The 25,325-nt window shown below is 44.3% G+C and overlaps 1 protein-coding gene and 1 long non-coding RNA gene across 2 annotated transcripts in view; both read right to left on the bottom strand.

The window, feature by feature from the left end:
* Positions 1-8,878: 8,878 nt before the first annotated feature.
* LOC116183459 (uncharacterized) lies at positions 8,879-11,930 on the bottom strand. Its single transcript, XR_004148093.2, has 3 exons — positions 11,863-11,930; positions 9,988-10,223; positions 8,879-9,116 (listed from the first exon to the last, which is right to left on the bottom strand). It is a non-coding gene; the product is annotated as an uncharacterized LOC116183459 (long non-coding RNA).
* Positions 11,931-17,344: 5,414 nt separating this feature from the next.
* The window catches only part of ACSS1 (acyl-CoA synthetase short chain family member 1), a 30,927-nt gene continuing 22,946 nt past the window's right edge, over positions 17,345-25,325 (bottom strand). Inside the window, exons 11-14 of the mRNA XM_021534886.3 lie at positions 24,056-24,183; positions 22,535-22,598; positions 21,881-21,999; positions 17,345-20,486 (exon numbers count right to left, since the gene is read on the bottom strand). Of these exons, the coding sequence (XP_021390561.1) occupies positions 20,316-20,486; positions 21,881-21,999; positions 22,535-22,598; positions 24,056-24,183 (482 nt within the window). The 3' untranslated portion in view covers positions 17,345-20,315. The remainder of the gene's footprint in view (positions 20,487-21,880; positions 22,000-22,534; positions 22,599-24,055; positions 24,184-25,325) is intronic.

Genomic DNA, 25,325 nt, shown 5'->3' with positions numbered 1-25,325 from the left:
TCAACCCTGAGTACAACCTGCAGCAGATATTTGGTATTCAGAGCAGGAAATGTTCCTGGTATTGTCCAAACCTGGCTAAAAAGCCTCTGTGTTGATGCCTGTTGACTTTGAGGAGTTGATCTTGGGCACAGGCAGCCAGAGCAGGCATGAGGCTGGCAGGGCTTCTGGAGACATCCAGGCAGCCTTCACACCTGAATTCATAGGAAGCTCCTGCATGTCCTGTTTCTGGTTTTTAATCTGGCCAAGTTTACATTGGATTCAACTGTGCCTAGGTCTTGTCTGAGAAAAGGAAAGGGTTTCTTGTTGCTCAAACCAGAAAAGCCAGTTTTGAAATCAGTCCACCAGCCCTAGTGAGGTGATTGACATTGCAGAGAGGAACCATTAGTCCAACCACATCAGGGTTGACCTTCTCCCTTGTATCCCAGTGTGCAGGGAGCACTTCCCACAGTGTTCAACACCAGCTGCTCCTTCTCCCATCACACTGGGCTGCAATCTTATTTTTGAGCAGCTCCTCAGAGTGACTTGTTTTACATCCTCCTCTCCAGCTTTGTCTTTATCTAGGACTTCTCCCCCTCTGCTATTATGTTTTATCCCATGTCACCTCTGAATAACTCACCTGACAGCTTGAGGTTATCTGTCATTTCATCTGCCTGGTAGTCAAAAACCTGTTGTGATCCCTCCAGTGTTTTTGGGCCAGAACTGACTATTGCACCTGCCTGGAAAGATTTTCCTCTCTAAAATCTTTCCATAATCTGCAGTGCTTGGGGCACTGGCAGCTGATGCTGGTTTTTGCAAATGAGCAGTAGTTCCTGTGGCAAAAGGTGAGAGTGGAGCAGGGCAGTAAAGGTGATTGATGGCCACAGTGGTTATTTGCCTTATTGGGGCAGAGACTGTGTTCAGTAGCATCCCTTTTCTCCTGCTGCAATGTGGTTGTTGGTGTTGGCTTTTGCTGACCTGTGCTCTCAATATTGAAGCCTGATTAACAATGTGCCTGTTTTCCTTTTCTACTCTTCAAAGCCTTTTCTTCTCTTCCCATTCCTGAGGAGCTCAACACTGCAGGATCATAGAATCATGGCATGGTTTGGGTTGGAAGTGTCCTTAAAGATTCTGAGGTGTATCTAGACAGTGACACCAAACTGAGGTTACCTAAACAAGATCCTGCTTGATCATCCTTCCTCGGTAGGTGAGGCATCCTGTGGCATTCCAGTTATCTTTAACATTGTCACCATATTATTTTTGGTACTATTCACCATGAACATCAAGCACATTTGTAGTCATACTATTGCTGTGAGAGCCTGGGAAGCAGCATGTGCTATCGGTGACACACCAGCAGCTCCCTCCCTTCCCAGATGGGATATTTCAGGCATTTACCCGAGCTTCCCCTGGCTGCTGCCATTCCCTTGCAAGTGGTGAGGGTAGAAGGATGCTGCCACCTCCCCGAGAGTGGGTTGCCCATCTGCATGCTGTGCGTGGCTGCCACATCCTCTGTGCGTGGCATCCTCTGAGAAACGCCAGAGGAAAATGCTGAACCACAAAGTATTAAGAGGAAAAGGTTAAAGACCTCTCCCAGCAGCCCTGCGAGCCTTGTCCGAGTGAGAGACTGACTGCAGCACCCCCGCCCATCGCGCTGCCGAGCTCCTGCTTGATCCCACATTTTTTTCTGTGCCGGAATGTGCGCAGGGAGGACCGGCTGCGCTCCTGGGAGCTGTGCACTGAATGATGATGAAGTGACATCGTCATGGCAACACGTGCAGATTTCCCGGTCGCGTAGCAACCTGATGCAGGCTGATGTAAGCTGCGTGCTGGCTTCCTCTGCCGGCTGCACTCCTCCGATGTGTCTGGGAGATTTGTGGTGGCTTTAGACGGGGTTTGTCTTCGGTTGGACGTGCCGTGACATCAGAATGATGAGGATGTTCTGTGCGTGCACAGAGGGAAGGGAGGGAGATGATCTCCTCTGAGAGCCTTCATCCCGGGTGCTGTCTTGCTCAGGGGCACTAACATACACAGCTTTTTTTTTTTTTTAGAGGCTTGATAGTATTTAACCTTGTACTTATTGTAACTGCTTTGTGTAATACAGACTCGAGGAGATGCAAAGTTGCCTTTAAGTGATTTTTATCTCAAGCTCTCCCTCTTGATTTTTCCATTAGTCTTCTCAAAGGTACAATATTTTTGGGCATGAAGCAGCTGTAAACAGGTCTGATTTTTTTCATAGTATGACAGCACATCAGAGCTGTAAGGGAAAACTAGGCCTGATTTTTATGCAGACCAGGTACCTGCAGAGCTGACTGACCTGTTAGTTGTTTCACGGGTCATCTGCAGTACAGCAAGACTAAATCCTTGTTCACAGTCACACTAAATCTCTGTACACAATGTGAAATGGCAAAAGCCTGACACATCCTTCTGGCTTAAGGGTGTGTTTCTTTATATGAAGCAGAAAAATATCTTTACAGTGATGAGTGTGGCTTCAGTCTCTGCTGATAACCAGATCAGGATCTACAGATGCCAGAGGTGTCTGCCAAATGAGTCTCAGCTCAGTGACAGTGAGGACCCAGGTAAGATGCAAGAGGTAGCTCATTAGAAGCTCATGTTGCATCAGTTGCCTCATTGCTTTGGAAAATGGCTTTGGAAAATCTGGTCCTCAGCCTCAGGAAGCAAATTAGCACTTTGATAGCCAGTGGCCTTAGTGGAAGGTGTTCATTCAATTAGCACAAAGTGCTTGGACTTTTGGAGAGCTCCACTCTGCTGCAGATCACAGGGAGGCAGCTCCAGTGAGCCACAGCACAAAGCAAAGAGGGAAATGTGCTTGGAGAGGAGTGTCCAAGGGCCCTACTCCAGTCAGCACATGTGCAAATTAGGCAGAACAGGTCTTGTAGGAGCAGCAAAGCTCCTCAGACTCCTCCATTGTCCTGGTAAGGGTGAGAAAGAATCCCAGGCTGACATAGGGAGCTTTGTCTCTGGCATCTCTTCTAAGCTTATGGTGGGTTCTCAGTCATGTGGACCCCTGTGGTGAAGATCAGCTGCAATCTCAATCTAAATATTCCCAAAGCTACTTGGGAATAAAGAGCAACAGTGCAAAGCAGGGGAAGCTGAACTAGAGCTGGGGAATCAACATAATTCAGCAAGTCCTTCCAGATCTACTGGACTATCCATTTCTGCCTGCATAGCCCTTTCTTTGCCATACATAGATCAGTGGAAATGATAAGATACTTCTGGTGATGCTCCATACCACCCAAGGAGAGAAGCAGAGACAGCCTGAAAGAGCGGAGGGGCAGCAAGCCTTTAATGGGCCAGAATCTGCATTACCAGGGTAACAGAGTGGGAGGGCAGTCCTGGGGGAGGCCAGAACCACTCAGTCAGCTACTTGCCCTTGCTGAGAGAAGCCGCTTATAGACCTGTGCTTGTGTCTTTTTGTGCTCTATTGGCTAAGAAAAATGGGCATTCAGCAAATTATGCCATCCATGCCATCATTCATGAGCAGACAATGCCCTCAGTGGATTAGGAGAGGTGGAGTGCAAAGGAAAAAAGTCTCCTGGTTCAGGCAGGAAACTCATGAATGTCCAAATAATTCCAAAAATCCAAGAAGGGCCAATCATGATAAATAAATAAATAAGCAAATAACATAATAAACAATATATAAAAAATATTGCTGTCAGGTTTCATCGATACAGCACTGCCAATTCTGCAATGAAGTGTTTCAGAAGAGCCAGAAGAGATTTGTTTCCCAGGTACTCATCATCAGGACCAGAAGATGCAGATGAAGAAATCTGTAAGGAGATTGAGCTGAAGGCTTTTATCACCCCAAAGACAGATGGAATGGCTGTATAGAACACTTCTCAAATATGCAGGGTGTTTTTTAGAGACAACAGTCTCCAAACAGCTCTTCCACATGACTGATGGTAGTAAAAAGGAATCTGTCACTGTTTGGCTTCAGGCTTTTCACTCAAAACCATGTTTTATACTATGTTTGCTCTCAGAAGGAAAAAAAATTACTTCAATGAGGACTTTATTTTATTGCCAGTAAATTGTAGAGAACCTGAAAAATGAGCATACCAAATTGATGGTGCTTTTACCCAGGTCACTCAAGCATGATTTCCCAAGGGCTGATGCCAGACAGGCAGTCAGCTCCAGTGGTCACACAGTTAACCCTCACCCCGAAGCAGCCCCTTCTGGAATCTGCTTTTTTGATATCTCTCAGGGTTTATTATCACACAGAAGTTTATGTTGTGGTGTGTTTTTCTTTAATTTGATATTTGTTCTGTGTATGTTCAACCCCCGCCCCCCCCAATCTCCTTCCTTCCCCAGTTGTCAATCTTCCCAAGCTCTTCCCTAATCCCCTCCTCTCCAAGTTGTCAATTCTCCCTTTCCCTGCCCCTTTCCCCAGAACATTCCCTGTCATTCCTCCTAGTCCCCTCCCCTCCTTCCAGAGTATTCCCTGTCTATTTAGTGAGGCTCAACACCCTATTGGTTATTTTGTGTTACTCCCCTCCCCTGTTTCCCCTGATAGGTTTGTGCTATGTTAGTCCCTCCTTAGACTCCTCCCCAGCCCTGCCTTCATTGGTTGTTGTTCCTATACCCCTTCTCCTGAGTTCCTGTATAAAACCTTTGTTCACCCTCCCCAGAGGGTCTTGGGGCTCGCTGAATAAAACCGTCCTGTTCGCTCCCAAGTCCTGTGTCACCTCCGTCTGTCCCCGCACTGACAACTGGGACTGCAGAGCTCACAGGAGGAGCGGCCGCCCGTTCTCTTCCCTCTCGCCGCCCAGCATGCCACTGCTCAGGGTATCGCGGCGGGAGAAGCTGCCCGTGTTACAACAAGTTTACTTCTGAGAAGCATGTGTTTTTGGAGCAAAAATCAGAAGAGCCTTTCTAGATGCCTTCTTGTCAGATGCTGTGGAAGTGCCAAACAAAACAAAATTACTGTTGTCTTTTAAGACATATGCCTAGAAGAGGCTGTGGAGGGCTTTTAAAAAGTTTCTTCAGTGTCATAGACCTTGATACCAGAGTTCTTCTTCCTCTCGTCCCTTACCCATCACCTCTCTTTCCAACAACTCATATATAAAGACTCTCATGTTTTTTTTAAATTTGTTCTCTTTTCCTTTTGGATATTGAAAACATTGCATTTATTATTTCTTCCTCATCCTGTCCTGTCCTATTTGGCCAAGTAGTTTCTTTGAAGGGATACATTTGGAGCAGGATCTCCAGCTTCACTCACATGGCTGCCACAGGCCCAAGGTTTTATGGTTCAGGTCAGGAACTCAGACTCCTCACATGGGAGCATTTTCTCCCCATTGCAATATTTTTGGCTGAAAACTGGCTTCTTTGTTGCCAAAGTGAAATAGAGATTTTTGGAATGCACTTCAATCAACAAAATGAATTAAGCATTTATATTTTAGTTTGTAGAGTTTTGTGTTGAATTTTATCCTTTTACTTAAGAAACCTTTGCCATAAGTACAAAAGGGCATAAGAAAATGCAAATTTCTGAAGCTTATTGCACAAAGGACAATGCCTTAGAATGCAAAGAATTCAGATAAACTTTCTTGTCTCCAAGCCTATCAAGACTGACACACGTACACAGATAAGCACCGAAGGACCAAAAGCGCACGCAGAGAAGAAGAGTTCAAAAGCTCAACCATGAAGAAGACCATGATCTTCAGCCTCAAGAGACCACCAGAGACTCCCACCAGGACCACCATGGCAAACCATGTGTGCCCAGAAGGGCGTGGACCTATTTAGCATGAGAGGCGGGGTCAGGGGTTGAATATGCATGAAAGGTTGTGCAATGTACTGCATATGGAACATCTTTGGAAATAAAAGTGTGGGTCAGACTGAGGCTCGGGGCACAAGTTTTTAGAGAGCGATCTCACTTGTGCCGAGCGCTGACAAAACATACCCACATCATATCTTACCCCAAGTTGTGGAGTCAATTTATTTATTCTGCGTATCACTTCAGAAGAGCTGGCATTTCTGTGAGAAAGGAAGCTTTTCCATCAAAACTCTCAAACACCTGGAAACAATGTGGAAGAGGACATGATAGATTTGTTATCCCTTGGGAAGTTGTACCCATGATTATGAACCCCTTGGAGGTGCCTGAATGGCACTTCTCTGGCCAAACCTGCAGTGGGAGGTTTATCCCTGCAGCCTTTCTTGCTTCCATGCAGCCTTGGCCACGAGCAGGTCTCCAACATGAGGCCACCAGGAAGGGTTTGGGTCCTACCAGGATTCCCCTTGACTTCTCCTCTGCCTCCCACCATGGGCCTGCCACAGCCACAGTGTTTGGGGAACATTTGGTTGGTTTTAGCAGAGCCATCACAAGGAAGAGCTTATTGTCTGTCTTAACAGTGCCCAGGTAGTGCAGGCATTGCACCAGCAAGGACTGGAATCATAAATTGGTTTGCAAACTAGCTTGATGCTAGCCACCAGTTTTGGATCAATTCTTGCAGATTACAAGCACAAAAACTCTGTATGAAACTTGGAAATTTTTAGTATTTTTAATATCCTGCAAACATAAATTACTCCTTAGGTGGGCAAATACCACCTCATCCTCAAGCTTCTTACCAGGCATAAAACCTGCCCTGGGGGGTGTATCACAAAACTGCCAGAAACTGCAAGGAGGTAAGAAAACTTGACTTGTTTACAGCCCCTCTTTTTGCTGGTTGTTTTGTTTGGGTGAATGGTTTATTATCTTCTGCCTAATTGCTTTGCTTCCCAGCCCATTCACAGAAAATCTGGGAGCAGCAGCAGTCTGCCTCCCTCCTGGGAGTGGAAATATCAGTGCTGTCAGTTGATTATTGCAGGGGGTTTTTGAGGGAAGGGAAAAATTGTTCCTTTCATTTTTTGTGAAAGACTGAGAAAAGACTTTCATTTTATGAAAGACTGAGAAAAGTCTCTCTGTTTGCAGATTGATCTATTTGCTTTAATTCTGTCCCATTTGATTGATTTCCTGGAAATCAGACACAGTTAGCTTTGTGGAGGAGACCTCTTCCATGCTCTCGGCATCAAGATTGTTCAAGAAAAGAGGGAATGCTGCTGGGATAATGGCAGGCAGGGGCTGTTCTTACCTCTGCACTGCCAGGCCACCAGCCCTTACCATCTCTGAGGGCTGTCACATGCTGGACATGGCATTGCCCATGGGGGTGACTACAACTCCTTGGTTGTACTTCTTCCCATTTCTCTCTTGGGAAGGACATCCTAGAGACAGCCCTGCAGATGTCTGACTCCTTCACACAGTGGCTGAGCTGAGGGCATTAAGGGTATCTGTGCCTCTTTCCAGCTACCTCACAGTTTGGGGTTGAAGAACACATTTGAATTCTTCATTTTTATTTCTTTTTTTTCCTCATAAATACACCATGGGGGTTACTCCAGAATTTGCAAGGGAGACACTGCCATTGCTGTTGCTGTTACTATTGATACTGGTATTGCTGCTTGAACACCTCCAGGAATGGGGCATCCACAGCTTCTGTGGGTGGCCTGTTGCAGTGCCTCACCTCCTTCAGAGTGAAGAATTTCTTGCTAATATCTGACCTAAACAAACCCTCTTTCAGTTGAAAGACATTCTTCCTTGTCCTGTCACTACACACTCTTGTAAAAAAAAAATCCCTCTCCAGCTTTCTTGTAGGGACCCTTGGCAACTTATTTCTGGATCTTCCTGTTCTGGGAGCCTATGGACTGCAAAACCCATCTCTGTCCCCTCGGAGCTGGCTCCTGCCAAGGAGCAAACCGAGGACAAGCAGCAGTGAAGCCACTCCAGCAGAGCAGGTCCATGGGAGCTGCAGCCTCCAGGTAAAACATAGCTGAGGCTGGGAAAACAAGACATGATGGAAAAGCTAAAGGCACTTGGCAGCCTTTTGACTCCCAGCAGAAATGTTCTGCAATGTTCATAGTGAAAGAGAAAGAAATGATGCAGAAATAGGGAGGTAAGGAAACGGTCTGGGCTGTGAGTCTGTCAGGGGGAATGGCTGCTTGTGCCTGTGCCTTTCTGGACAGGTATTGCTGAACTAAGGGTGGCCTGCAATGGGTGTTGGCAAGATCTCCAAGATCTGCTGGAAAGACCTGCTCACAGTCCAGCATTTTATTACTGTTGGAAAAACCTTTCCATTATTTCCATTATTCAACCCAACCATTTCTCCCTTCTTTACTTCCCACAGCACTGGTTCGATCTATTTTTCCTCTCAGGTCATTTTGTGAACACCAGTGGTGGTTGTCATTGTGGATGCAGACAGCTGTCCCCTGGACATCCCTCTGTCCTCTTGATTCAGGGACTCACTCTGAAGTGGCTTTGTGGCAGCTATCAAGGCTGGACCATGCTGGACGGCAGAAGACAAAGCAAGAAAAAGAAATCAAAGCCAAAAAGCAAGAGTGAGGACAAGTGGTAGCAATTTGCCTCCCAAGTTGCTCATTCCAAGCATACTTGAACAGTGCTTTTGCATAATGTGTAGGGCTATATTTGTCCGTGAGACAGAAAGGCAGGGAGAGAGAAAATATTTTTACATTGAGGTCATTCTTGCTCACTTTTTCCTCTAAGAAAATCAGTCCTCTCCAGTCTTTTCAATTCCTTTGCCCTCCATCCTGCAGAGTGAGTTTTGTTTCACATGGAAATGGCAGTTTCCAGATGTCACCTTGGAGGATGCATTTGGAACTCACAGGGAACCCTGAGCTGTAGGTGGTGATAGGTTGGGTCTGGGACACATCTTGCGCTGTTTGGAATTTTAGGAGGCATCTGCCCACTCAGGGCCACAGACCCCTGGGCACAAACACTGGCCCTTTCCCTGGGAAACAAAACTCACCAGCCCAGGTGAGTCAGTTTGCAGGAGGTGCTTGGCTCTGCCAGGACAGCCCAAGTTGTAGGTGGTAGTGATATGCAGAAAGACTCTAAAACTCAAAGTGACTTATAAAGTAGGTATGTATTTTCAGCCAGACACATGCAGGATACCGCCACAAAGGCATGTCTACCTGGTCTCAGCATTCTTCGTTATCCTCTAAAATGTTACATATACATTAGGCTTTGCAATACATTTATGCATATTCATTTCCTGCTTCCACCTTGTCCCGCTTCGTATGTGAATTAACTTTTCAGTCTCTTGTGCCTGCATACTTGTTTCTGGTAGTCCTCTTCAGGGCCCCTGGGGATGAAGTAAGTAGTCTTCATCAGAGCTGACCTTCTCACCCTGTCTTCTTGCACATGCTTAGTGACCCTTTGGTCACAGTCCAAACCACAAACTTGGTTTGATCTATTTGGAGGTCCAGAGTAGCCTTGGTATTTGGTAGCCTTGAGACTTTGTCCTATTTTGATGAACAACATCCTTCCCTTATCACACATCCTTGCATTCTTTCATGTGGTTCTCGCATGTACACCCTGTCCCCCGTGTATATCCAGTCTTACCTTTACAGGCAGTTAGCACAGTAAAATTCAGCAAATATTAAACAATATTTCATCAAAATATCTATTTATAATCAATATCCCTCTAATTCCTCACCCTATGTCTCAGTGCCCCTTTTTTCATAAGGCAGTAAATTCTTTTACTTAGTGCACAAATTCTCCTTCCCAATCTCTACAACAGGTGCCTTGCCATGTACTCAGGATATAGAGGTTAATACTGCTGCTCGTTGCAGCATCTTCCAATTCCAGGGAAGTATCACAAAACACATAAGGGCCTTTTTCAGTTGATCAAAGGCCTGTGTGGCTTCCTTTGTCCACTGGAGGTCTCTATTCCCATTTGCAATGAGCAAATGCGGAAGTTTCACGAGTATTCCATAATGATGAATCCATAATCTGCTGCAGCCCGCCATCCCTAAAATGGTCCTTAGTTCTTTTATGGTCTGAGATTTTGGGGTTTGGCATATCGATTCTATGTGCTCTTTCCTCATTGTCCAGCACTGAACTTATAACCCAGGTAGATCACCTTCTGCTTTATCACCTGAGCCTTTTTCTTTGGTACTCTGCACCCCTGAAGCCCCAAAAAGTTTAAAAGCCTTACAGTCCATGCCACTCACCCTTCTTCTGTAGAGGTAGCTATTAGGGTATCATCCACATACTGCAACAGTTTCCCTTCTCCTGGTGGAGCTTCCCAGGATTCCAAATCCTTTGCAAGTTGTTCTTCAAACAGGGTGGGCGAGTTTCTGAAGCCATGTGAGCTGAGTTTTGCATCGAATGGGATGTTCCCATTCGAATGCAAAAAATTTCTGGTTGGCTTCATGGAGAGGGAGGCAAAAGAAGACATCCTTCAAATCTAAAACAGTAAACCAAGTTAGCTCTGGTGTTAAACATGTTAACAAGGTGTACAGAGTAGAGATCCTCAGTTGTCTTGTTAACAGCCCATAAGTCCTGCACGACCCAGTGTGACCCATCAGGTTTCCCAACAGGCAGGATAGGAGTGTTGAAATCAGATTGGCACTCTTTCAGTTACCCCAGCTGTAAGAAATTTTCAATTATCAGGCTAATTCCTTCTCTATCTTCCTTTCTCAAAGGATACTGTTTAATTCTAACTGGTTGTTTTCCTTCCTTAAACTTAATTTGTATTGGGGGTGCATTGGAAGCCCATACTCCTAGAAACACTTGGTTCACTATCTCCTCACTAATTTCCTCTTTAACCTCCATAGCTGTTAATATTAAACTCAACACTTCTACATATTTTTACTCATTCACCTCCAGAGTAACTTCCCTATTTTTAAATGAAATGGTTACCTGTAATTCTCCAGCAAGTCTCTCTTCCGGAGTAACTCTGGAGAGTTGGGCACATATAGAAACTTACGGATGCCCCATTGTTTTCCATATTTATATTTCAGAGGCTTGCAAAAATATGCTGTTTTATATTGGCCAGTTGCCTCCTTTACCCTAACATAATAATTTCCCACTGGTATCAAAGCTTTATTTAAAACAGAAAATATTGCTCCCATGTCCACCATTAGTCCGACTTCTTTCCATTTTGTATAAGGACAACCACTGTGTGCAGTACTTCAGAAATGTGCATTTGGATTCTGTGTTTCCCAGGCCTGTAATTTCCTTCCAGTGGGTTAAAATATAGCCCAGAGGACTTGCCCTAGGGATTTCTTTACTCTCTCCTGAACCCATTATTTTCTCCTCCTTGTCCTGTTTCACTTCCACTCAAATCTCTTCTCACATTCTCACACAGTCTTTTCCCAATCCTCTTCCCTTACACTACAAATCTCCAGGACTAGATGGAATCTTTCACAGAAATACTCTAAAATTTCTAGTTCAGGGTCTCTCTGACCCTGCATCCAACACTGGGAGCATGCAATATTTCTGTCAGAGGAACAGTACCAAAGCTCTCTGCAGGACCTGCACTTAACCAGCACCCACACAACATGTCCCCCTTGCCTTCAGAGACAGATGATTTCACCTCTCCTATTCGTCTGGATATTCAAATCCTTTGGTGCTGGCTCTTCCAGTCTAATGCAGCTAATTTCCTTGCAGAGGTCTTATATATCCCCTCTAAATAAACCCACTGTTTCCCCTTTATCACCCAATTACTCTCAGCAGTTATGAATTCCCAGGAGTCGAGTCCAAACCACTGGGAGAGAAGGACTCCTTCCATCCATCTTGCAAAGGCTGGGACAACTGCGATCCCACAGCCCTCTCATAGGCCTTTGCTCTTTCCTTAAAACACACTTTCCAGCAAGCACTAAAAACAATACTCACAGCAAGCACAGCCAAACAAACCTTATAGACAGACCTTCAAAGTAAAGCGCAAAAACCCTTAAAGCAGCCCAGCAAGCAACACCAAACAAGCCCTAAAGACAGCACATGGTAAAAGAGAATATGTAAGGTAAAACAGCCCCCACCCCTTTTGCCAGTGCACAGGGCAGTTTGCTGCAATCGTAACTTTTGACACAAGATGGTAGTAATACCTCAAAAATACACCACAGCTTCACTTCGCACCAAGGCGCGGCTCAGGCACCGACACAAGCAAACAACACACGTCCGAACTTTTATGACGCATGCACACACAACCAAAAGAGAAGCAATCAAACAGGAATTAGCTCGGTCCACCCCTAGGACCGCTAGCGGCCACTCCACAGGTCAGCAAATCCCTGCTCCTGCTGGACACACATCAGACCAACAGGTGATTGCAAGCCCAAACCCACCAGGACCTTTCCTGCGCGGTCAGATGTCTCTGAGCAGCTTATCAGTGGTCCCTACAGGGGGCCCCTTTTTAAGAGAAATACCATTCCTCCACTGCTCAGGAGGTCATTGTTTGTCCCCAGAGTGAGCGATCCAAGAAGTCAAATCCCTTCCAGGGAAAATCCTGGGAAGGCATCTTAGGAAGTCCGCCACTCAGTCAGTCCTATGGCTGGCAGAGAATGTCACATCTGGGTCGCCAAAATGATATGCAGAAAGTTTCTAAAACTCAGAGTGAGTTATAAAGTAGGTGTGTATTTTCAGCCAGACGCATATAGGATTCCTCTGCAAAGGCATGCGTATCTACCTGTTCTCAGTGTTCTTTTTTATTCTCTAAAATGTTACATATGCATTAGGTTTTGCAATACATTTATGCATATTGATTTCCTGCCTCCTCCTTGTCCTGCTTTGATGCAAATTAAATTATCAGCCCTTGTGCCTGCATACTTGTCTCTGGTAGTCCTCTTTGGGGTCCTTGGGGGTTGCAGGGGATGAAGTAAATAGTCTTCATCGGAGCTGACATTCTCACCCTTCCTCTTCTTGTGCGTGCTTACTGATCCTTTGGTCAGAATGTTTCAATGTCCAAACCATGAGGTTGGTTTGATCTGCTTTGGGTTTCTGTATGTAATAAAGAACATGGGCTAACAGCAATTATTGTTTAATCCAGAGTGGTCTCTCAAGCGTGTTGAATTACTAATGCAAACTAAGATCCCTGAAGTCCAACCAGCCTGCACTTCTTTCCTAAAGCCATCCTTAGAGGGTTGGATGACATGGTTGCAAGGGCCAGCACACACCAGGGGCAGAATGCAAAGGGATCTGACTGGAATATTAGGGACAGGGCTGGGAGTTCTAAACAGAATTGGTTCAGAAATATTAATGAATAAATTTGCCACTGCTTCAAGTAGGCTAATAAAATTTAAAAATCCCTGACAATCATCTTTGTTGGCATTGGGAACCAGTCAGTGACAGGTTTCAAAAGTGTTACCCAGTTGGGAAAAAGCTAAAGACAAAGACCATGGGTTAATCATAGATGCACTTGCTATGGCTCAGTGATGTATCTTTGGTTTTTAGCTGTATACAGGCACAATTATTGTTGTAGTCAACAGCTGCCTTAATTATAAGAGAAGGAAGTGAAGGAGCCTTTCCAATTGAAATTCCAAAAGCTGTCTGGATAAATTTTACTTATGATCCTATTGCTAGCATGGCTACTGCCTTTGTACTCACTATAAGCAATGCCACAGTTTATGTTATTCCCCCCATTAGAGCATTAGGATTCAATCATGAGAGCTCTATCCTTTGGAATAGAGAACAGGGACATGGAGAGGGGATGAGAAATGACAAACAGTGAATCTAGAATCCTGTGTTACCTGGAAACAACAAGGGTTCCTTTGTAAAAGCAACACAATTGATGCTCAGAACATGTCTTGATACTGAGCAAAGCATTTGTCACTTTGAGACTCACCCAGTTACTAGTCAAAAAATATATACTTCTATATATTGGTTAGGGCTGTGTGTGTTTGAGGACTTCATGTGCTATTGTAGAAATAGATAAAGATAATGTAACTTTACTCAGTAACAATCATTCTAACTTTTGTGTTGGTTGTTTTATTAAGATTGTTGTATGTGACTTTCTGTATTTAGCACCAGTTGTATCCCACCAGCTAATAAGGTCTAACTACACAGTGTATTGTGTAACAAGTTGTTACCTACACCTGTTAGAAAAAACCTACAACTGTTAGAAAAAAAAACAACAGTTTATTAACAGCAGAATGCCTACAAAGCAAGAAAAAAGGCCAGTAACTTCTAGATATCAAACTGCCAGACCTTACCGTTCCCCCACTGGAACAAAGACCCAAAATACTGGAGAAAAATCCCCCCATGACACGTGTTACAAGATGGCACCAGGTTCTCTCAGGAAGATCAGGAGCAAGCATGGAGTAGTTCTACTACAGCAGATGAAAGTTCAGTGGCTCATCCAGCATCAACTTTCTCCCAATGACAGAGCTCCATGGAACATTTATGGCAGGTGAAGCATCTGGGCTGGATCCCCTCTGTGTCTTTTCTCCCTGGTGTGGCTCAGCTCACAGACTCTTGGGCTGGGAGTGGGACCGCTCTGCTTCTGCTGGCATGATGTCCATGGGCTCGGACAAACAGTTTTCTGCTAGCAGAGCCCTGCAGACTATTCCACATAGCTCTCATAAAGGCCCAAACCATCTCCAAACACTCCAGCTACATCAGCTTTTCAAAGAGCTGCAGAAATCCAGGACAGCTGAAAGCGAAAGTCAGAAGGCTTTCTTCTTGTTCCTGTCAGCAGAATTCTTGATTATCTGATGCAATTTTATTCAGATGTAACATGGGATCTGAGGTTTTTTATTAAAATATTTTATGATCAGTGACAAGCCTTGGGAGCATGAGGTACAGGATTGATATGTGAAACCATGAGCATATCCTCCAAAGTGACCAATTTAATTGTCCATTTTATTACACTTGTATTTATTCCACACCAATAAGCAAAATCAAGCTTGGCTTGGAGATAAAACAGGCATGGGATACACTATGGTCCCTGTCAGGGTCACCAGGGCTGGCAGTGACAAAGCAGGCAGTCTGCTTCGTTGTGAAGCACTACAGAGCTATATCCCAATGTGTTTTTAAGTAGCACTATATTATTAAGAGTTCCTTTACTGCATGAGACACAAAAAAGAGATTCCAAATGACCTTCATGCAAGCATGCAGTAAAGAACTGATCCTGCTATCCTAATGAAGCTTTGGCTTTGGCAATTACACTCTTCCCACTCATCTTTTGACACAGACACTTCACGTTTTCCCCCACATCCTTGCAAGACTGGCAGTCGCTCTTTCCCATTTACAGTTCTTCCCTAGAACCAGTACAGTGGCTGCTTTGAGACAAAATGCCCTGAGATCTGGATATCTTGAAGGAGTACAAAATGCTAATTAAGTGTTCACATTGGTAATACCCAGGTCTGCACTTCCCAGTGCTCTGAAGCAGCAGCAGGAGGACCAGGCATCATTCCTGTTTGTGGATGTTCGTCTTTCTGGTGTGCAAAAGCAATGGCTTTGAGGAGGAACAAGAATGCCCCTATTCAAACAGTGGCTGTGCAAGGAGATGTGAAGTTTCTTCTGCCTTTTCTGCCTTTTCTAGGATATTTTAGAAATATCTAAGAGAATATTGCAGCATGGTGCAGGTCCCTGATTTTTTGTCTCCAAAGAAATCCCCAAAGGACACATTCACTCTGCTGCTGATAGCAATCCCATAAACTCACGGACTAGTTTTCCCTGCAACATGCCACCCTGCCTGGGCTTTACTAGGCCAGGACTAGACCCATAGCTAAGCAAACAATCAGCCACATGACATAGAGTTTTTCCTTCAGGAAACCTAATTAACACATTCACATGCAGTTTCTTCTGTTACATCAGAAGCTGGCAACCAGGAGGACTTTGCTGTCGAAAGGTTACAGTTTGCACTGGGCCCAGAAGTGTTTTTCCCTAAAAGCAAACTGAAAATGTGAAGTTTAAAAGCTTCAAATGATTATGAAATGAAACTGTGGAATAATTTCTGGAAAGGCAGAATTGTCGATGATCATGCAACCCACAAAGAGCTGGAGCTGAATCCAGAATTACTTGATCCAGCTATGCAGGAATTCATTATCCTGGCAAACACTGGGTTCTACTCTCCCAGCCCCAACATACCCAAAAGCCAAAGTAAGCTGTCAGCTCAGACACCAGGAGTAAAGGCAGATACACAACAACTATAGAGAAATAGAAGCAAGGGTAATAATGATCTGCCACAGCAGATTTTATTGCCATTGTTTGTACACTGGTAATTTTTGCACAGCCATGATAATTTCCACTGCAAAAGGTGGTTATGTCCCCAAATCCTTCTATCCCAGACAAAACAGACTGGGGTCACTGCCATGAAAAACATGCTTCACCTCTAGAGTCAGCCAGAAGACAATTCCCTGTCCAGAACTGTCTGTTTTCAAGGTGGAAAAGGATCATCTGTTCCTGTGTAATTCAAAAACAGAAACCTGTTGCTGAAATCAATTTCTGTAGCTTTAATTGGTCACAGAGACAGCCCTTAAATATAATCGTGTTAGACCAGAAAACAATCTCCATTTTTACCGTAAATTATCAGTAAATAGATCAGAGCAGCTGTAACATTGAGAGACTAAGTGAGGAGATGGACACCTGCTTTTCTGTCTAGACCTTTCTGTGACTTGCCAGAGGGTTGCAAGAGCTACAAGCAGCACTGGAACGTTTCCAAAAGCAGCTGCTGGAGATAGAAGGCAAACGGTGTTCATCCCCTCATTATATCTGTTGTTTTATCCACAGGGTAGGCAGAGGGTGAAACTCAGTATTTCTCACTTCTTAATGGTAGAGACGTCCTGCAGAGGCACCTGGAAAGAAATTCCTGCTCATCTGCTTGACTCTAGAACAGCTATACACTTTCTACACAATGCTATCTCTATGTTGCCCACACACACCCTGCTTTCACTCCTTTTCTACTTGTGCAAGGTATGCACAAAGCAAAGAGCTAAACTATCCATAATCAACTAATGGTAATTAAATATTCCCACTCCTTATTCTCTGTTTGCATTGCACAGGAAAAAGTGTAAAGCAGTGGGATCTCAGGATTTATAGGAGATGTGCAGCTTACTGACATCAAAACATTCTTCAACTTTGCTCTTTTTTGCAGTGGCAGTTTTCTGGTATTAACTCATTTCCTCTGAGCTACTGCTTAGAGAAAAGGAGCAAAGTAAAACAGCAATTTGGATCACAATTCATTTTGATCTCAAATTCCTTTGCCTTTCTTTGAAAGTTCAGAGAACTAAGCAAGTCCCAGCTCCTTGACAGGATAGAAGGTCTGACACCCACAATGGAAAGCCAACCCATCACACCTACTTCTTCTACTGAAAATATGAATATAGAGATCAATGAAGACACTGGTTTTGGTAAAGGACAAGAAATGTGTTTAAAGCATGATTACAAGTAAACAAAATTCAATTAAAGACTTTACACTAGACTGTTCAAAACATACTTCTAGACAGATGGAGCTTTCCCTTTATACAACTGGAAAAATCATGGTCTGTGTCTCCACCTTGGGGGGAAAGCACCATGAGCAGGTCTTACTGGCAAACTGAGTGGGGCAACAAAAGCATACTGGCCCTTTTCAATAAATGGCAGCAGGTAAAATTGATTTTGGATCTCTTTTAATGAAGCTACAAAGGCAATCTGACAAACAGCCCATACATTACCCATGAACACACAAAGGTTTAGAAAAATTCAACAACTCTGCTTTTCTAAATGAAGCAATTGCCCCCAAGTTTGTCCCACAATCCCACTGATATCTGACCACTGATTCGTGAAGATCAGCTTGTCTTAAGAGCCTTGCTAAGTTTCTGGGGTACCTCAGAAAATTCCTCCTTCCTGGCATTTCAGGCACTGAGGAAACCAGTTCCAGTTCTGTGAGCTGAATCCCTCCCTGCATATGAAGTAGAAAGCACTGTCACCACACACCCATGCTGTTGTTGATGAAAATGCAAAGCTCAACTCAAGCTTGCAGTGAAGAGACAACTGCTGCAGCCAGCAGACATAGTGGGTAGAAAGAAGAAATAGGGACTTCTCTGGATGGAAATTTTAAACTCTGGAAGGAAAATGTAAAATTTTAATTTCAATTTAAAGCTTTCTATGAGTAGCCTACTCAGTAAAGCACAGAATCCTTCTTTTCATAAGAAGTGCTCTCTCCAAGCCCTGCCTAGCTCTGTTTTTATCAGACTCAGGGTGCCATTGCATGGGCTGGGCACAGGCTGTAAGCTCCAAGAGCCAATGCTGGGACACTTGCAGAAGTGCAGTTTTACCCAGAGACTGAGGCTGACCAGCACAAGCTGAGTCCACTGCAGAACACCATGTGGGCAGCACAGATGCACCACCTGCTCTCTTGGAATATCCCAAGTGGGCCTCTGAGCAGATGGGCATCCCAAGCACCACAGCTCAGCTGTGGAAATGAGGTTTGTATGGAAAGGACCTCAAGGATCATCTAGTTAAACCCCCTTGCCATGGGCAGGGACACCTTCCACTAGCCCAGGCTGCTCATAGCCCCCTCCAATCTGGCCTTCACATTTTCAGGGATGGGATATCCACAACTTTCTGTCTGCACCACAGCTGTGAATTCGTTCTGCTTCTGCAGCTTCCTGGAAGTTCCAGTTAGCCTGGAACCTCCCTGGCAGCCATGGTCCCTTAGCCCATGCAAGCTGAGACAACAGGGATGCAGGTGAGGGAGTGCACCCATTTCTCATTTTCCCTGAGCAGAGGAATTGGATGACAAATGTCCCAATGCACCAAAGCACATTGCTCCTCACACAGACAATGCTTGTGAGACAGTTCAAATGAATTAAACCATGGGTCTGTGTACAACGCGACAACACACAGGGAAATTTCAAGTCAACAAGACAAGGAAGTTCTATGTCCATAATATAATAAATGCTTTCTTGATTAAAAGGAAAGTGTGTCATCTTGTTCAAAAGTAATTTTCTTCCTCCACACTGTTATTTCAGACTGCAAGGAGACAACTTGTTTAAACAAGTGAGTGTACTTTTTCTGTCAGAAACATTAACTCTTGTCTGATTCCCACTTGAAAATTACTTAAGGAAACAGGTTTGGTTTGTTTGTTTGTTTGTTTGTTTTTTTATCATTGCAATGGCAATAAAGTAGTCTCTATCTCCTAAAATACTAATATTCTGCCAAACCTTCAAACCTTCCCAGAAAGTCCACAGGGTGTCTACTTACCTTATGTAAAATGCATTTCAGTCAGAAGGATGGGATATTTAACAAAGCATGTATTCCTTACTGTATTATTCAGTCCCTAGAGGCATTTAAAATATTTTTTTAAAAAATAAATGCAGCTGGTGTCCTTGGAGCAACTCTGGGATTTAAGACAACACACCTGTCTTTGAGAACATATCATACTTCAAGCAGCTTGTTTCCCATTGTGGCACCAGAATCTCTGCTTGCCAAAAAACTCCCCACACCTTTCCCAGTCCTACAGATCACCTACCCATTTCCCTCCTGCCTTTCCCGCCTCCAGTTAGGTGCACAAATTGTCCTTCTTGAAAAAGCAGTGTTGCTCCAATAAATTCAGGAATAAGTAGTTCCACAAGCAAATTCTTCTGTACAGCCCAAATGTAAGGAGAGCTTCAACTGGAATGTGGTCATGATAAAATGAATCCAGAAATAAAACACTGACTACATTAATTGCAATTTTGAAAGCATAGGAAAGACAAAGGCTGTTCTTCCCCTCTTTTCTATTCTGAGGTTGCTGGTCTGGAATGCTACTATCACTTTTGGAAAGGCAAGAGGCACATTTTCTAGTGTCCTGTGCAGTCTGTGGGTACCCACATGGCACTTAACTCTTTGGTAAATCAGCATGGCAGCAATACACAGAGGATATGTAGGAAGTCCAGTCATGGGCTTTGTGGCTCCTTTTTGTAGCCACAGGTGCTGGTGCTGGGTTACCAAGGTGGCACAAGAAGGGTCACAGGCTCACCATCTCTGGGAAGTCCCAGGACACATGGTGGTAGGAACAAATCCATATGAGGAAAGCCAAATGAGATATCAGAATAATGGGTACAGTCAAGGAAGAATTATCAGACTAGCCATGTCCTTCTCATGTTCCTAGTAATGCATATGAAACATCTACTAGAATACCCAGAATTCCTGAAAAAGCACCACAGTTGCAATGAAATAGAGCTGCTTAGACTCCGAGCTGAAGGAAAAAATTGAAGCAGTGTTTTCCAGGGCTTCTTTTAAAATAGCAAGAAGTATCGTGTAAAAAACCTTTCCCTGTACAGTAACATTAAAAAGAGAAACATTCAGAAGAGTATCTGCATCTTGCTTTAGCTCATGTTAAATTTCAGCATAGCTCATGGGAACCACCAACATCTGCTCTACAACAGCCCTGAGTGCAAGGAAAAGCAGTTTACTGACAGTGGAAAACTGCAGACTGCTTCTTTCCCTGTGCCATCTTAAAAAATGTCATGGAGTGGAAGATCTTGTTCTCTTAGAAGGAAACAGTTTTTTAAAATATCACCAAGAGAGAACTATGTTGTTTGCCTGGTTATTTGAGACCTTCCACATTTCCGAAGGAGAGAAATTCCAGAGCCGCCTGTTATGAGGAACTCTTCTTGTATTTCTGGTAAGCATCCAGTATCTCCCTGACAACACTTGGATCATCAAGTGTGGTGACATCTCCCATGTTGCTTGATTGTTCAGTGACTACCTTCCTCAGCAGCCTTCTCATGATCTTCCCCGATCGGGTTTTAGGGAGGCGCTTTACCACCTGCAAAGAAGGGAAGGATGCACCTTTAATAGAATTTGAGTCCTGCTGGAAACCACAAGGAAATCTGGCTGGACTATCCTAAGCCTGGCCCACTATTTCATGGCCACAGCTCCTTTGAGGTTCCTGGGAAATAGTTCATGGAGCACAATAGATTACATCCAAGGAAAGGAGTGTGCTAGCCATACATTTTATTCTTATTTTAAGTGGACTTTGCAGCTCCCCATTGCCATGTCCAGACTGAGTGCTGCAGGATGTACAGGTCTTTTAGGAATCAGATCCTGAATATCCTGTTAACTATTAAAATCTAATTACACGTGAAAACTCAGGCACAAATGGTGACACAAATCTCAACGCATTACCAAAACAGACAGAAATATATATATATTCTGCTTTACAGAGCAGGAATATAAAGCAAAACAATTTTGCACATCAGCTGCAGGGTCTCCTACTCAAGGGATATCTCCAGTCTGCTAATGTTTCTCTCTGCCTGGTATCTCTCAGCCTACACACCTTCCTTCATAACCAGAACAATCTTAAATGCCTTGGCTATGCCTCCTGGGATGGTCTCAGCAGCAAATTCAAAGGCTTTATCATAAATGTGAGCCTGATGAAGAGTTCTCAGACATTGAGCAGAGACACCAACAGATCTCACATTTTGCTATGCAATCAGGCCAGTAGGCTACAAAATTCTATAACATTAATTGACATGCAAGGAAAGCGTTGGAGGACTTCTCTGCAGGACTACCCCAAAAGACAGGGAAATGGAGGCATTCCCTTGCACACCTGCAAATTCTGGAAGCTTCTCCAATCCACTGAGGATATCCTGGGCTGTTACAAGTTGAAGAAGACACTCTTGGGTGCTCCTGTTGTATTCTGTTGCCTGTGCCTTGGTGTCCACCTTACATGCATGTGGCTAAAGCAGAACCCCTCCAAGAAGTATCTGGTCACTGCCTCCAAGAAGAGAGAAACGGATGCAGACAGACCTTGGGGGACAGCTAAGGAGCAACTTTGTGAACTCTCCCCTAACATATAAAGGGATCTGCTGAAAGGTGAGGAGGCTTGAGACAGAGCTTGGAGCTCATCAGTGCTTCCAGGACCAGGCCTGTTGTGCAACAGAAACAGTCAGTGTGCTTTGAGGTCTGATGTTGATGCTAATTATCACTGCAAGCTAACTGGGCAGTGTCACTGCCTCTCAGTGCCTTTCTCACATGCACTGCAAGTGAGAAAGGCACTGCACCTGCCCTCCCCCCTCCCTGGATCCCTCCAGCCAATTCTGTTTTCCTGACTCTTTATCCTGCCAGAGCAGGACAACAGCAGCTATGCAGGCAGGACATTGAGCATTGCTCGATGTCACCATTTCCTGTTGCTGGTACCAGTTTCAGTCTCCCACTTACCAGAATGTGGTCAGGCACAGCATACTTTGCTATCTTGGAAGCCACTATAGTTTTGAGCTCTTCTTTGATACGGTCTACACAAGCTGTCTGCTCCTTTAGCACTATGAAAGCAAAGGCACCTGGAAGACAAATGAGCAGAAGCCACAAACATCATATTAGATACTGGAAAGATACTGGGTCTGGAAAGACCAAGGATGCTCATTTGTATGCCAAGGAAGGTTTCAAATCATTCCTATGCACTATCTGGAGAGTGACAAGAAAAACATTGATCTTTTTACAAAAGCAAGTCAGACTGCAGCCCTCAAATGATTGCCCAACCTTTTCTTGGCACCTGTGACTGATGCCAGTGACAATGACAAGTCAACATAAATTACCAAAGTGTTACTGGGATCAAAGGACATTTCTAAGCACAATCCTGTAAAAGGAAGCTCTACCATATACATGAACAATGTATGAAAATAGTTCAGGGAGTAACACCCAGGTTAGGAACATGTAGCTATTTTCACGGCTGTCTTTGTCTCTTGGGGCTGCAATGCCAGTCAGCCTAAGGATAACTGCCCTCCCATTCCCTCAGCAACTGCTAGCATGCAGCCTGGCTTAGAATTTAAGGGAAATATATGCAGATATTATGTCAGGACACTGCTTTTCACATACCTTCTCCTTTGATCTTATGTGGATACCCAACCACAGCTGTCTCAGGGACCTCAGGATGATCAGCCTTCACAAAAAGTCAAGCAAAAATACACAAATCAGAACTGTTTCAAGCCCTACAGATTTTGTGCCAGTTGCTCTACAAACAAAACAATTTGCCATGTTTTGCTCTCCCCTTGACAGATCCTGCTGAAAGCACAACAGGAAACCTAGATGCCAACCTCCTGCTGCAGGGTCAGCTGGTGGCCATGGCCACAGCCATCTCTAAGGGAATAATTCTGTACTAGCCCAGCTCTTATACACAAAAATAACTACTCCTACATCCACTGCTAAGCCTACTGCACACCAAGCTGGATTTCTAACAGCTGGAAACCCTCCTTCTCTTTCTTTGTGCATGATTGTGGTCTCAAATGGCAACTGGCCACTGCCAAATCACAAGCAAAACCAGTCTTGCACTGCTCAGTGCTACAGAGATCTGTGGCCAGCAGAGGTAAAAAATGAAGTCATCAACATCACAGTCCACGCTGAACTTGCATTTATACATGCCCAAAGCACACCAGAAGGCAGAAAGAATCAGATTTCTTCACTCCTTAACCCAAATGCATTTTTGTTACTATGCTACACAACAGTGATTACTTCTGTTGCACTTTAGAGTTTAATTTAACATTCTTCTGCAGTAAGAAGTGCACAAACCAGAAAAAAACACATATCTGCATCCCACACCCAAGAATCGATCATGTTACCTTAAATTAGATTAAAATATGAAAGCAAACATCACAGAGCAATCTAGACACATAAATATAATTTTTTTACACATTCATACACATACATAGATTGTGAGAGGAACTGGATTCTATAGCTATGATCAACAACTTGCACAGACAAAAGAATTACTCACAGAGGATAAAGTAGGATCCTGTGTTCCATGTGAACACAACTCAGGTTCATCAGATATTACATTTATGTGCCATTTGCAAGCAAGGCACATAATATAGAAATAAATATACAGGTCAAGCTTTAAATATAAACCCTCTGAGGACATTTTGTTTTCAATTCCCAGAGATAATATTCTTTTCTCTCAAAATGACAGGCTAGCTTTGCAGCTGACATAAACCAGTGTTGCTTTATGTTTAACATTGCTGAATTCTCAGGCATATTCAAGTAGTTCATAAGTAGGAACCACAGGTTTAGGAATCAGAGGTCAGCAGAGGAGAAGGAAGAAATAGGAGAGACACTTATGAAGTGTCCACCAGCATCCAAAATGCCAACTGCACCGCTGAGAAGAAACACGGCTCTGACAGCTCAGTTGCAGGGACTGCCCACAGTGTGGCTCCCCTCACTTGCTCATTTGTTGTCTCCTCAACAAGGGAGCTGTTTCCTCTTGCACATTTGCTATTCATTGTGCATCAAGCTGCATCTATGCAGGGGCAGGGGTTCGCAGGCAAGAGACAGAGCTGCTTTGAAAGGGTCACCCTACCCCACAGATATGCCCTGTCAAGGGACCTCCACCTGCTTGGAACTTACCATTGCATCTTCAATTTCTGCCGTCCCCAGCCTGTGTCCACTTATGTTAATGACATCATCCATGCGCCCTGTTATCTGGTAATAGCCTTTCTGGTTCCTGTAAGCACCATCCCCTGTGAAGTAGTAGCCTGCAGCAAAGACACAAGGCTGATCAGCAGCAGCAAGGGTGCCACTCTTGGGCTCTGGTGCAGGACAGGCCATGCTGCAGGAGGGTGACTTTGGGCAGGGTGCTTTGGGCAGCTCCCAGGCCTTCGCAAGCTCGCAGCTGTGTGACCTGCCTCCCACCATTTCCCACTTCGCTCTGCCATCCCTGCTCTCCTCTACTCTACCTGGGCTGTGCTGGCCCCCTAATAAGCACCTGAATAGCACCAAGATGGTGAAATTCAGGTCTCTATTAAGATTGTAGGCAAAAAGCAGCAGCCAGTGGCTGTCGTTCTGTAGTAAAACCAAGCCCAGTGACACAACCCAGCCATGCTGAGCTGGATTTACAGAACCAAGAGGGGCTCTCTGATCTCTCTAGGCTTTGCATGCCTACATCTGCACAGCAGCTGTGTGCTCACACCTCTTGGTGCACACAGTACTAAGGTAAAACCACTTCCAATGCCATTTGCCATCATGCCACAGGCTACTGGTCAAGCTCAGAACTGCTGCTGGTAGCACACAGTGGAAAACTAGAGCTGTTCAGCTGAAAGAGCGCAGCTCTATTACATTTTGTACATGGGAACACTGCCAGTTTTTTTTAATCACTTACACTAGGATGGGTGAAAAGCCATTTTTCCTCCCAGCTAACGAAGATTCAGATCCCAGATAACAGTAACTCTCTAGCATGTAAAAGTGGGAGAAACACTGCTAATTGGATTAGCTAAAAACTCCAAACCACCTAATGATAAGCATGGAGGGTCTAAAACATTTGATGGAAACTGGAAAAGGCCCAGGGTTTCCTGGAAACTTCAGGGTCACTGAGGAACATCCTGTAACACAGATTGTGTTGGCTCTTCACCAAGCCCATGTCTGGATCTGAATTGTTCCAGTGGCACATCTTAGAAGCAGCAGGCAGCTACTCCTGTGAAATCTCAAGGTGGTTCTTGCCAGGATCCATTATTACCCTATTCATAGACTTTCAATCATGTTTTCTGCCATTCCAAATCAATTAAACAACTATCAACTAAATATCAACAAGACATCAGATGCAAATATAGTGAGTAATGAGAGACTATGGGGTCATTCACTTTTTTGCACCAGTTTCCCATTCTTATTTTCCAGCTCATTT

Source organism: Lonchura striata, chromosome 3, assembly GCF_046129695.1.
Source record: "Lonchura striata isolate bLonStr1 chromosome 3, bLonStr1.mat, whole genome shotgun sequence".
Taxonomy (NCBI): domain Eukaryota; kingdom Metazoa; phylum Chordata; class Aves; order Passeriformes; family Estrildidae; genus Lonchura; species Lonchura striata.
Note: the sequence above shows the minus strand (reverse complement) of the source record. Positions and strands in the feature narration are given on the sequence as shown.